The following is a 13,328-nucleotide window of genomic DNA, read 5'->3' on the forward strand; positions in this document are numbered from 1 at the left end:
AAACAATTATTGGTCTGAGCAGTACAGTTGATTTTAGGGCATGATTTTCTAGCCACGAGATAACATCACATTTTGTGGGTTTCCTTCTTGTTTTGGAGGAGACGGAAGGTTGTTCCGGTACACATTTAATCTGTCAACCTGTTCGTTAATAAACGCAACGTTTAGATTATCAAACATTTGACAATTAAAATTAAAATATTAAGTGTAATTAGGCATAATTTTATCCACTATTACGTGTATCAACGTATAAACAATGTTTAAAAGCTTTATGCGGATCGTTTCTGATAGGTTTCTAATTTCCGCTCGGACTGATTACAGTGTGACACACCGAAAAAGCGGTCTGACTGGTGTGCTAATCAGTAACAGAGCCTGTGTGGAATGGATAAACGTGTGCATTTAGCACACGAACGAAGCCATTTTATTTACTGTTTGAAGATGTGCCTTTGAAGCGTGTAACAGATGTAAGTATGTGCATGTAGTCGTGCAGTTTGTTTTTAACAGTGCTAGTTTCGCTAATAAATATGCAGCGAACAACAGGTTTGCTAACTAGCCAGTCGAGCTGTTGGTTAGCATGACGGTAGTAATCAAGCAAGTCAAAGTACACCTGTGTGTAAATAAACGTCATGTCACTAGCTGATTTTGGTTAGCTTTGTTGCTAACCTGATTATTTGTGTTCGTGTTTGCCCTTACCGGTATGTTACTAACATTAGTTACAACCATTAATTAGCAGTTACTGGTACCGCGACACACTCAGAGTGGTTTGTGTGCGGGTTAATGAGTGTAAATAACAGGGATTTAGCGGTACATATAAAGTGTTTACCTCTAGGGCATTGAGTAATCACCTGGTTATTCTCAGAGTCTATGAGCTACTGTGTGCATAAATGGGGTTAGTGGTATGGATTATGCATGTCACATTTTCCTGTTTCCACCTCAGTTCGTTCACCAAAAGCTGCATTAAATACTATAACTGTTCAGGGGCAGCTGGTATCAAAAGCCCCCTGTCTCCCCCCCCCAAAAAAAAAAAAAACCACGACGTTTTGGCACCCTAACAGAGTATATGGGCTTCAGCAGAGAGGCCAAAATTATGAAATGATTAAGATTGCCTTAAAGTGCCATTCCACCATTGGATGTATTCTTTGGCATAAAATACAATATATTTTGACAACATATATAAATGGTATCACTAGATAGAGAAATCTTTTAGCTTCAAAATGATATATCAAACATAATTTTTTGACAACGATAAGTATATTAATTTTGCGACCAAAGTCACCTACCCTTTTAATTTCTGCGCGTGATGTCATCGGCAGGTTCCCCTTCTTGTGTACCATGTGATGTGTGACGTGGCACATATTATCAGCAATGGCGAATAGAACGCCACATGAAAATAATAAAAACATTATGTGGCGAATAGAAAAACATTGTGGCGAATAGAACGCCACATAAAAATAATACCAATAAATCTAGCTAATACCAATAAATTTAGCTAACTGAAAGATTAACTCAATTTTTCGCAACTTTTTTGGCCCCCATATACAAGGAGAAATGACTCTCTCACTTTGGGGGTTTCCTGGTCTATTTTTAGACCGACACGTGGTACACAAGAAGGGGAACCTGCCGATGACATCACGTTTCACTACCGCGCGGAAATTAAAAGGGTAGGTGACTTTGGTCGCAAAATTGATATACTTGTCGTTGTCAAAAAATTATGTTTGATATATCATTTTGAAGCTAAAAGATTTCTCTGTCTAGTCATGTTGTCATAAAATATATTGCATTTTATGCCAAAGAATACATCCAATGGTGGAATGGCACTTTAACTTGTCAGCTCAGTGATCTTGCTAAAGTATGGACTCCAAGGCAAAATGTCCTGAAAACTATATTTAAACAAGTGTTACCAGGCAAAACAAACCTCGCCCGGTAGCACTTATGATGAATATGAAGAAAGATATTGCAAAAAAAAAAAAACCTATGGGTACATAGTTTAGGGTGCATCAGTTTCCCCCTAAAAATGAAAAGTTCCTCCGATCATGATGCATTTGTGTTTTTATGTTCCTTTTGGTAAAAAAACACACTGGGTGAAATATTTTGACAAAATTCAAAAGTTTAATGGTGCCATCAGGAGCTCAAAGTTATGGAAAAAGCTGCTATTTTCTGACTTTTATGACACAATTTCGATCACTTTTCATGAAACATTATGGCACCTTCTAGAGCAGGGGTGTCAAACCTGATCCATAAAGGGCCGTGTGGCTGCAGGTTTTCATTCCAGCCATGCAGCAGCACCCTGATTTGGCTCATTCAATCAACTGACACACCCACCCTTTAATCAAGGGTGGGTGTGGCTGCAAGTATTTGACTGTGTGAAGACAGTTCAGTTGATTGAATGAGCCAAGTCAGGTGTGCTGCTGCATGGCTGGAATGAAAACCTGCAGCCACACGGCCCTTTATGGATCAGGTTTGACACCCCTGTTCTAGAGTATACCAAATATCTTAGATACACATTTTTAGTACATATTCTAAATATATTATCAAGCACAGTTTGAGTTTTAGCTGTTCATTGAATCATTGTTCAACTACTTTTAAACAATACAAATGTATTATGAATCACATTAATGCTTCTCAATCCCTTGCAAAGGTTCTTAACATGATCTCTGGGTCACAAGAAATCAATAAATGGAGTCCAACATTGTGATTCAAACCTTACGCGAAAACATAAAATAAGCGTTTTTTGGCAAAAAAATGAACCTCATGGTGCCACCATTAGACTTTTGAATATGGTCAAAAAATTTTACAGGATGTCTTTATTGGTGAAAAGGAACACCCAAACAAAAATGCATCAGATTTTATGAAAGTGAGGGCAACTGATGCACCCTAGTACATGTGGCTACTGCTTATTAATAAAATTTTCTGATACCATGACCATACATATCTGAGGCAGTAGCCACAAAAATGAAGCGTAATCCAAAAAGAACAATTTAAAAATCAGACGTAAAATATACCAAGTGTCTGTACATTATATTATTCTACTCTTACAGTTTTCGAAACTGAAACCTCTGAACCGAGGCTGACTGACATACACACGCTGTCGCCATGACCGAAACTCTTATTTCTCGGAAATGGCCCGGCGCTAGAGCTCAGTGGAACGCACTTTCCCTCTGTAATAAGCATAAACATGTCTGAGAGTGATCTCTTTAGTCTGCGGCATTTATTTCAAATGGTGAACCAAATTGTATACGCTCGCCGGCCATTTTAATCGGAACACGTGTGTGCGCGATCGTTACGCTTTTACATTCTTACAGCACGATGTAGTGACTAGCACCTCTATATGAGGCAGTAGCCACAACAAAAGCGATTTTGACCTTTTTGGTGATCTTGACAGGATGACCCTCAAAATGTTGGAGGTTCTATTTGAGATCAGTGCCCATCTATCCTGAAAGTTTTGTGAAGGTTCAGCCAGCCGTTTTCCTGTAATATCATTAACAAAAAGAAAAGAAACCCGACCGAAAACAATACCTTGCCCCCTTGTGGACTCCATCCCAGGCGAGGTAAAAATCATCACCCCAATTATAGCAATATTGCTCCAGAGAAATCTTAGCCTGAATTTTAAGAAATTAAAGTTTAGGGTTTCGCCGCCCCCCCCGTAATTCCCTTACTGACCTTTCTTTCCTCATAAAAGATATCTTGTTGAGAGTTAAACATGACCAGCTTTTCTCTGCTTTTTTTTAGGGTTAAAATATATCCCATACAGTGTGAAATTTTTATTTAATACCATTATCTTGAGGACTGCAATTAAAGTTACCACATTTTGCTGAGAATATAATTCCGTTACTGAAGAACTACCCATATGCTGTTAACAAAACTAAGTGGATTAGTTTGGGCTTTTGTGGAACTGAAGTCAGCAGCACCCGTACAGTCTTAAAGGAGATACGCAGAACCTTTATTTTTAAATACATTTCTGAGTGGATAGTATCTCAATCCTTGACTCTTGTCTCATCTCATTATCTCTAGCCGCTTTATCCTTCTACAGGGTCGCAGGCAAGCTGGAGCCTATCCCAGCTGACTACGGGCGAAAGGCGAGGTACACCCTGGACAAGTCGCCAGGTCATCACAGGGCTGACACATAGACACAGACAACCATTCACACTCACATTCACACCTACGGTCAATTTAGAGTCACCAGTTAACCTAACCTGCATGTCTTTGGACTGTGGGGGAAACCGGAGCACCCGGAGGAAACCCACGCGGACACGGGGAGAACATGCAAACTCCACACAGAAAGGCCCTCGCCAGCCACGGGGCTCAAACCTGGACCTTCTTGCTGTGAGGTGACAGCGCTAACCAGTACACCACCGTGCCGCCCTCCTTGACTCTTGTATGCTGCATAAATGGGAATTAATAAATATATATATATATATATATATATATATATATATATAAAAATTTTTTAAAGAGTTAAACTTGACCACAAAGTTGGCATTTGAGCTGCCCCGCTGAGCCAGCCGGCCCTGAGTGCGTGACGTCACAGTGGTAACCGGTTTTAAGGCCGAGGCCTTTTACAGCTATAGACCAAAGCCAGACTCGGCAGGCGAGAGTGGTTGCAATGGCCTCTTCATTCAGATTTATTGGAGATTTTTCAGATTCCTCAGATAGTAGTACATCTGACTGTGATAGTCCTGAAATTGGAGTGTGTGTACATGCTACTGCTATACACATAGAACCGTATCAGTTTGAACCAGCGGAAAGTGAATCCGATAGTAACACGGAGGCCCCCACCTTACGAAATGAAGCCAGAGAACAAAGCCGTCTAGAGAATTGGATAGAATTGAACTGACGGTCTCATGTGACTCTCATTAAAACAGGATGGGTGTTATAACTTATGCAACATAGATGTACATGCATGCACTTTCACTGATAAAACGTAAAAGGCTAATTAAATAATCACATGAACTGAGACAATCACATTCTGAAGCAAATTAAATAATCTTATACCGGTAACTTAAATACGCAATACAAGTTACATGTATTAATCTAAATTTGGGTAAACAGTGAGTGGTGGTGTGAAACTTACTTTACTTTTCTTGTAGTTTTCCAGCGGAGAACTGTTTTTTTTTTTTTTTTTTTTTCCCACCCATTTTTGTGATTTTATTCTTTTTGTGATTTTATTTTCTTGCTCTTATTTTAATGTACCGCTCTTCGCCCTTCTAATTGCCCTTCAGGGATAAATAAAGGGTTTTTTTGTCTGATCTGATCTTACCCGTCTGTGTTCTCGCTTCTTGAAGGCAGATCTTGTGGCCGGTTGTTTTGAAACAATCTGACTTTATTTGTCCAGTTCTTCATTCATTCGCTTCTTCCACGTAAGAGCAAGATATTGCTGCTGAGGCAAGCATATCCAGCGGAGAACTCTGACGACTGGTCCACTCATTCTCCATTTTCTTCATACTGAGTACTCCGCCATTACTGCTTGGCTCACACGCCAGGAGAACTGATGCAACTGAACTTACTTTCCTTTTCTTGTAGTTTTCTTTTCCTTTAATTGTTGGTACTGCACCCTCTTTCAATACAGGCTTATAGCCAACGCTCTTCAACAGATCAGAGGCCTCGTACGAGTCTTCAGTAAAATGTGCAGAGCAGAGGAGAGACCACTTTGTAGGCGCCCAATGTGCCTGTGAATTTCTCGCAAAACGCGTCCAAATCTTTGCAGTTTGAACATTCTTGGGCCGTGAATGCAACATAAATCCACCTTCCGTCATGTTGCTGTACCGGCCAAAAACACATCTACATGGCCTGGCGATAAATTAGCTCAAAATGGAAGCTCGAAGTTGCAGTCAGCTCTGTGTTTTAGTTTTGCGGAAATGGCGACGAGACCGATAGACTTCCCATTGTGATGTCACAGATGTCAAGGTCATTCAATCAGACCGCTACCTATATGAATCATTTTAATCGTTAAAATTACTATATTAGATTTGTTAACGCTTAAAACTATTCCTGTGCCATTCTTGAGGTCTCAAGGCATTTATAAACAAAAAGTGAGGCCATGGTTCTGCGTATCTCCTTTAAGAAAAAAAACACAGAATGGGATGAAAAGGTGATGTTGGGCTGATTTCTTTGCAGCCCAGATTGTAGATTCATGTAGTGCATCAGTAACGGTTGTGTCTGGTGATTACACAGAGTGAAACAGTCCCTAGAGTTCTCGTACATTCTCGTACAACCTTTCTTTCCCCTCAGAGCACTTTACTGATCTGTCTAGCAGCAGCAGTTGAGAAGGTGGGGGTGAAATACAGTTGTGGGTGTAATGAATGCAGACGAGCTGGATTATTTACGCTTATACTTTCACAAAGGTTAAATTACATAAAAGCGCAAATGACTAAACTAACAGTTCTGACTGCTGTGGTTTGAACTAACGGGTTTGTAGAAAACATGGCATTGATCCAGCAGAGCATTATAACACTTAATAAAATTAGGCGTCATGAATACAGCTGCCTGTCTACCCGTATGAGAGAGAGAGAGAGAGAGAGAGAATTTGCCCTGCATCATTCTTCTCACACCATCGAGACATTGTGATGTAATGCATTGCTTAACTGTAATAGTTTCACATTCTTTATTACTCTGATTTGTCCCTAGATTGCCTGTAGAGTCAGATTGGAGCGTCTCCTTTCAGACGGCTTGTCATGGAGAAGTCATGGAGGTTTTGGGGAATCCTGAAGCGATGTCTGCTGACTGTGGGCTCCTGGGTTTGGGGAGTTTGTCGCATCTCGCTGCTGGCTCTTATCCTTACCTTCCACCTTTATGGAGGCATCTTGTTGCTGTGTCTCATCCTGGCCTCTGTAGCTGGGATCCTGTACAAGTTCCAGGATGTGCTGCTGTACTTCCCTGACCAGCCTTCCTCCTCACGCCTTTATGTTCCCATGCCTACTGGAATTCCAAATGAGAGTGTCTATATACGCACTAAAGATGGGGTGCGGCTCAACCTGATTTTGCTGCGCTACACGGGTGAAAATCCTGCCCTAGTACCCACCATTTTGTATTTTCATGGCAATGCAGGGAACATCGGACACCGTGTGCCCAACGCGCTGCTCATGCTTGTTAACCTAAAAGCTAACGTGGTTCTGGTAGACTACAGAGGTTATGGAAAAAGTGATGGTGAACCAAGTGAAGAGGGCCTTTATCAGGATGCTGAGGCCACACTGGACTACGTCATGTCACGGTCTGACATCGACAAGACTAAAATCGTGTTGTTTGGCCGCTCTCTGGGGGGCGCCGTGGCCATCAGGTTGGCGTCAGTCAACCCCCACCGCGTGGCAGCTATAATGGTGGAGAACACGTTCTTGAGCATCCCACACATGGCGTCCACGCTCTTTTCCTTCTTCCCCATGCGCTACCTGCCCCTTTGGTGCTATAAGAACAAATTTCTTTCTTACAGGTACGTGACGCTGTGCCGCATGCCCTCCCTTTTCATTTCGGGTCTGTCGGACCAGCTCATCCCTCCTGTCATGATGAAACAGCTATACGAGCTGTCGCCTGCACGGACTAAGCGCCTCGCCATTTTCCCTGAAGGAACGCACAACGACACCTGGCAGTGCCAGGGTTACTTCGCTGCTCTTGAGCAGTTTATGAAAGAGCTGCTTAAGGGCCATGCGCAAGAAGAGGCGTCCCAGGGCTCAGCAAGTGTCACCATCATCTAGAAACTGCTTCCACTACTACTAAAGTGGATCTGCTGTAATAGAATGTTCATTTTTACACTCGTTTCCCCTATTCCTCCACTCCATTCGAGCACTTAATTTTCAGTGATTATTATAATGAGGATGTGTGTGTGGATTGTGATTGGAGGAGGATGCATTTTTAAATATCTTCAAAGCTTTCAGTTAAAATATGAATGCATGAATGATCCACTTCTGTAATGTAATGTCTTCTTATTCTTCATTTTCACACACTCATTTGTACTGACTGTACAGGCCTTTTATACAGAGACTTTACCATCCAAAGTATACCAAATGATCATTCACTGGCACATCTTGCTGTGTAATAAAGATACTTGCCTAATAATGTCAGGCAGAGTGTTAAATATTTTTGTCAGCATGTTTCATTTGTCGCGGTTTTGATGCAGTGTGAATTGAATGTTTGAAACAAAATCTTAAGAGCTAACGTTTAAAAACCATACACTAGGCAGTGGCGGAGAACTGCGTCTATGCTTACAGGTGCAACCAGTGTTGTGGATTTTTTTTTTTTTAAACACTTCTTTGTTTATGCAAAGTTATAAACCTGTAGCTTCTAAAGCTTTCATTCTGTTGTTTTTAATAGCCTTGTTCTTGCATGTGGGCTAAGTGATTGGACTCAGGAATTGTCTGATTTCTGAGAGTCTCACTTCATTTTGGTGTTCGAGCAGCAGATGCTCAGATTTTAGTGCATACTTGCTTCATCCAAAGGTGGCTGTGAATCATTGTGGCTGATGGGAGGCTTCAAACAGTGCAAGGTTTTTAAGTATGTCGGAGTATAACAGTGTTGCACGTACACCCCTTTTGCAGACATTATAAATCTGATGTCTAAGAGCACAGGTCTGTTTGTGCTGCTGTTCTTGGTTTTAATAAATGCCTATACTTTGGTGATGTTGCAGAAATTCTTGCGGTTTTCCTCCTGTGGAAATTACTGTACTGCACTTCAACCGTCTTTGGCCTCCCCAGAGGTGGACAAAAGCAAGTAAAAGCTCCAGTGTGCTGCCCAGACCTGTGTTTTCGGCTGCCTGGAAATTTGGTTGGATTAAAAAGTGGTGGCTAACAACATGTAATGATGAAAGGTAAACTGGTGAGCCTGTTAAATGTACAAGTGTACGAGAGCAGTTACTACAATTATTGACACTTTAACAATCTTTTGGCCATTTGTAAAAGTAGAAAAGACTTTCAGTACGTAAATTGTGCATGAGTAGTTACTCAAACTTCCACTGGAAAGAAAACGTCGATTCCAGATTACTTAGCGTATCAGATCATGTCACAGTGTTCCACAATTTTTGACACCTTTTGTCCAGAGTTAGACACCCAGCTGATTATTTGTACTAAAAAAAAAAATCGGTAGGTGGTAAGTTAACAAAAGTTTTTATTTAATATTTGTTTTCCATAGACTTGTATTTAGTACAAAATATCTTTTTATATAAATATATCGATGTCTGTCTGTGCTTATGGAAATGAAGTAATTCTAATGTTTGTAAACAAATGAACTGATGTTTAACCTGCGTCAATCTTTTTGTTCTACTTTTTAAAGGGATAGTTCGGGATTTTTGACATGAATCTGTATGGCATCCCCATCAATAGTGTCATGCAAACACACTGACTTACCCCGACAGCATCCTGTGAGTCCAGTTCTTGTCCAGTTTTGGTCCAGATGAAAGTAGTCCGGCAAGTTTGTTGGGGTCACGAAAGTAAAACGTTTTTCGTCTCAAAACAGTACGTGTTCAAAAGAGTGATATATTTGCATCACAAAACCGTTGCCAAATAAAAAGTCAGACCTCGCAATCGCTTGGCACTATTTTCTCTCCCTTCTTATCACTGCGTGCTGCCGCCAGGTGACAGCCACGGCTGTTTCATTCATTGTTTTAGTGATGGGAATTTCGGCTCTTTTTCTGGAGCCGGCTCTTTCGGCTCCCAAACGGCTCCTGAGATTTTATTTTTGATTTAATTGCTGCAATTAACTAGTTAATTAATTACATATTTATATTTTATCAATAGGATGTTTTCCATTTTATTTTTTAGTTTTTGTAGCCATTGTAAAGCTTTGTAAAGTATAGCAGTGTAACAATGTTCTAGCTATAGAAATAAAACTTACTTACCAATTAATAAATTTATTTTCTCACAAACATAATGCAAAACTGTGTTATATTACCAATATAAAATACACAGAAGACATCAACTGTTTATCCTTTATGGCTTTATTTCACACTCGACCTTGAACAAAATGCCACAAAATAAATTATGAAGTGTAAACCAGGCCTAAGAAACTATGAAGCAAAGTTGGAAATTATTTTAACAAACACAGAACAATGTGCAACAAAATATGTGGCACCTTGAGCGCATGGAAAAAGAGAAAAAAAATGCCGCACTCTGCTCCACCAGTAATGAGAAGCCGCTGGAACAGCAAATATGCTCCTGTTATAATGACTGCTGTCTCGTTGTATACCGCAGATTAATCTGGCCATGCCAAGGCGGTTGCCGACCAAACCTGTCAATTTATGAGTGACAATTTATATCATGAGCTTTAGGAATTCACGGCAACAAAACAATGATCATGGTTGTCAAATAGACAATCATCCTTCAGCTGAGCTGAACTCTGTGTCTGTCTCTCTCTCTCTCTCTCTCTCTCTCTCTCTGAGGCACCTAAGGACAAAAAACTAATTTGGCTCCCACCGAAGAGCCGGCTCCCGTCGTTCACTTCAAAGAGCCGGCTCTTTGAACCGGATCGTTCGCGACCGACACATCACTACATTGTTTACTGCTAGCAAAGTTAGCAACAACATGTCTGACTACGACGGTGAAATGAGTGCGGAGATTCAGCCACATCTTTGTTGCTACAGCCTGGATAGTCGCAAGTGCGCACCATTTTCACAAATATATTATTGTATAGGTTATAGAAGGTGATAAATTTGTCGCTGTTCTTGCTCTCAAATTAGCTTGTTAGCGCCGGTGATCTGAACTCCTAATCACTGCCAAACAATGGGAAAGGTGTTGATTCCTGCGCAGATGTCAACATGAGAGCGCGCAGTGATACCGAGGGAGAGAAAATAGTGCCAAGCGATTTCGAGGTCTGACTTTTTATTTGGCAACGGTTTTGTGATGCAAATATATCACTCTTTTGAACACGTACTGTTTTGAGACGAGAAACGTTTTACTTTTGTGACCCCAACAAACTTGCCAGACTACTTTCGTCTGGACGAGAACTGGACTCGCAGGATGCTGTCAGGGGTAAGTCAGTGTGTTTGCACAACACTGTTGATGGGGATGCCATACAGATTCATGTCAAAAATCCCGAACTATCCCTTTAAGTATTTTTGTAGATCACATTTTGTTAATCATTTATTTGTTTGTATTAATTTCTAGTTTTGTGGTTTACCAATAAATGTCAGCAGGCAATTGACATTGTAACCACATGAAATTCCAGGTCAAAGGTCGCATGCCATTCCTCGAACCAAAACTGTAGCTACCTTGTTGTCAGTCTAGGACATCCTAAACTTTCTGTTGCACTTTGGTACACTTTTTTTATAGTGTTAAAATAGATCTATTAAATCTGAATATTTCAAACGTAATTTTTTTTTTTATTGTTAGGAATTTAATTCTGGTCTAATTCTATTTATTGCAATTGAATTCCAAATACTCTAAGCATTCTGTTATGAATCAGGGAAAAAAATAATCATAAATCACAGCACTATTTATTTATTTATTTTTTTACACAAAGATCGATCCATAACCGTTGTAAATGTCACTTAATTCCACAGGGTGTTTGATAATGGTGGACACCAGTGAAAGTGATCATTATTGACACCTCACGTGACTTCCCAAACGTGTTTAGATGCAAAATGGCGACTGTCAAATGAAAGAGTAAGAAACAAAGTAAATTTCGACAAGGATATCATGACACTTTCATCATGCATATCTGCGATGATAACATCCGGGTTTTCCTCAAATTGCTGATCGTGCTTAAAAAAAAAAAATTCCATCTCCTGGTCACGAGCTGGAAGATCATCAGACGACAAGATCAAAGGGTGTGTGGGGGGGGGTCTTCCAGTTGATTGATTAACCAATAATAACTGTTGTAACTGAAACTCACCTTTGTAAAGTTGCTTTTTATTGGTAAATCTGGAAAGGTGTCGATAATTGTAGCTGCCGCTCTATATTCTCTTCTAACAAAGTTTCTAATGAGCACATGATGTTTGTCCCCTCAAAAAGTCAGCAACAGAACCCCCAGCGTTCGCCTGGAAGACTGGGTGTTTTGTCCCCATGTAGCACGTAAAAGAGATTTTTTTTGAAGAGAATGATTTAAGTGTTTTTACACAAATGAATGTATAAAAGGCTTTTCTGTGCATGAGTCAGCATTAAGGTCTGTCAGATGTTTTCAGCCCTGCTAAGTTGTTAGTAATCTATAGATGAAAGTCTTCCGGATTTACCCGGAGATCCGGATGTTTGACAAAACTCTCTTAAAAATCTCCGGTTTCCCGAATGGAGAAATTTTATTTTTTGGATTTTTCGCGTTCTTAGATGCGGCGTAATACTTTGCATTGTCCTTGCATGGGCGCAGTCCTTAAATAGCCCAAACATAGTTCATTGATTAAAGACAGATGTTCTTTGTTAACAGCGCGCGTGCCGGAGCTCGTTAGGCGTGCACGCCTTCAGGTGCACGAGTTAAGGCGTGCAGGACTGACCCTGTCCTGCGCAAGCGCAACACAATCACACTAGAAAGCGTGTTCAAGCTGCCGGTGTAGCTGCAGTCTTTTTAGTTGCGAATTCCAAGTATTTCCTCTTTGTGTTAATAATTCGCCATTTCAAAACAAGTGAAACTTTTCTCCTTCTTTCGACGTGAAGAGAGGTAAACAATTTATTATATACTTTTCCATCAAAGTTGCGTTTTCTGGTTTCGAAGCTAAGTTTTAGTGCCGTTTCTCGAACACGTCATCAAGAAAACGTGGACGAAACCGCAATAATGGAAGATTGTTTGTTTATTTTGAGCGCCATATGTATTTTATCACATTTTGATATTCTATGCAACTCTTGTTAAATAAAGTTATTCTATTCTAGCCAGTTTCTAAGCTGCCTAAAACTAGCAATGGTAATTTTTTTTTTGTTACATAATGTACTCAGGCTGCCAGTCAGTGTGTGACACACACACACACACACACACTCTCACACACCCTACGCCCCTGATTTACATGAGAAATTTGGTATTCATTGGTGTGTTTAAATTTACAGACAATACGAACTAATGTAAACAATTGGCTTCAACTCGCATAAATATGAATTGGAAATTTTTAGTTCACTTTAGCTTATGGAAACGCACAACTCGACTAAAAGATTGATAAACGAGGCTCAATGTCCCCAACATTGAAACCTGAAAGCTTTAGAAACTCTAACAGACCTTTACTTTTTAACAGTACTATTTTGGGATTTTGCAGAGTTTACCTTCAACTGTCTGATTTTTTTCAAAGTAATGAAGTGTGTAGCAGGAAAATCACCGCGTTTTCTAAATGCGCTCCTGAAAATTACTCATTAACTAGGGCAATTAAATATATTTTTGACATGTTGATCACTAATGTGCATGAAAGAAAAAGGCTTAAAAGTTATAACTTGTTTTAG

The 13,328-nt window shown here is 40.2% G+C and overlaps 1 protein-coding gene across 1 annotated transcript; it reads left to right on the plus strand.

Moving 5' to 3' along the window:
- The first annotated feature begins 328 nt into the window (after nucleotides 1–328).
- Nucleotides 329–8,064, plus strand: abhd13 (abhydrolase domain containing 13). The gene is made up of 2 exons (XM_060928740.1): nucleotides 329–461; nucleotides 6,622–8,064. Exon 2 carries the CDS (start codon nucleotides 6,669–6,671, stop codon nucleotides 7,680–7,682), a length of 1,014 nt encoding a protein of 337 aa, XP_060784723.1. The 5' UTR covers nucleotides 329–461; nucleotides 6,622–6,668; the 3' UTR covers nucleotides 7,683–8,064.
- Nucleotides 8,065–13,328: the final 5,264 nt, after the last annotated feature.

This window comes from Neoarius graeffei, chromosome 9 (genome assembly GCF_027579695.1).
Source record: "Neoarius graeffei isolate fNeoGra1 chromosome 9, fNeoGra1.pri, whole genome shotgun sequence".
Lineage (NCBI taxonomy): Eukaryota > Metazoa > Chordata > Actinopteri > Siluriformes > Ariidae > Neoarius > Neoarius graeffei.

Coding starts and splice junctions, on each gene's coding strand:
- abhd13 (XM_060928740.1), top strand. CDS start 6,669: ATGGAGAAGTCATGGAGGTTTTGGGGAATCCTGAAGCGATGTCTGCTG.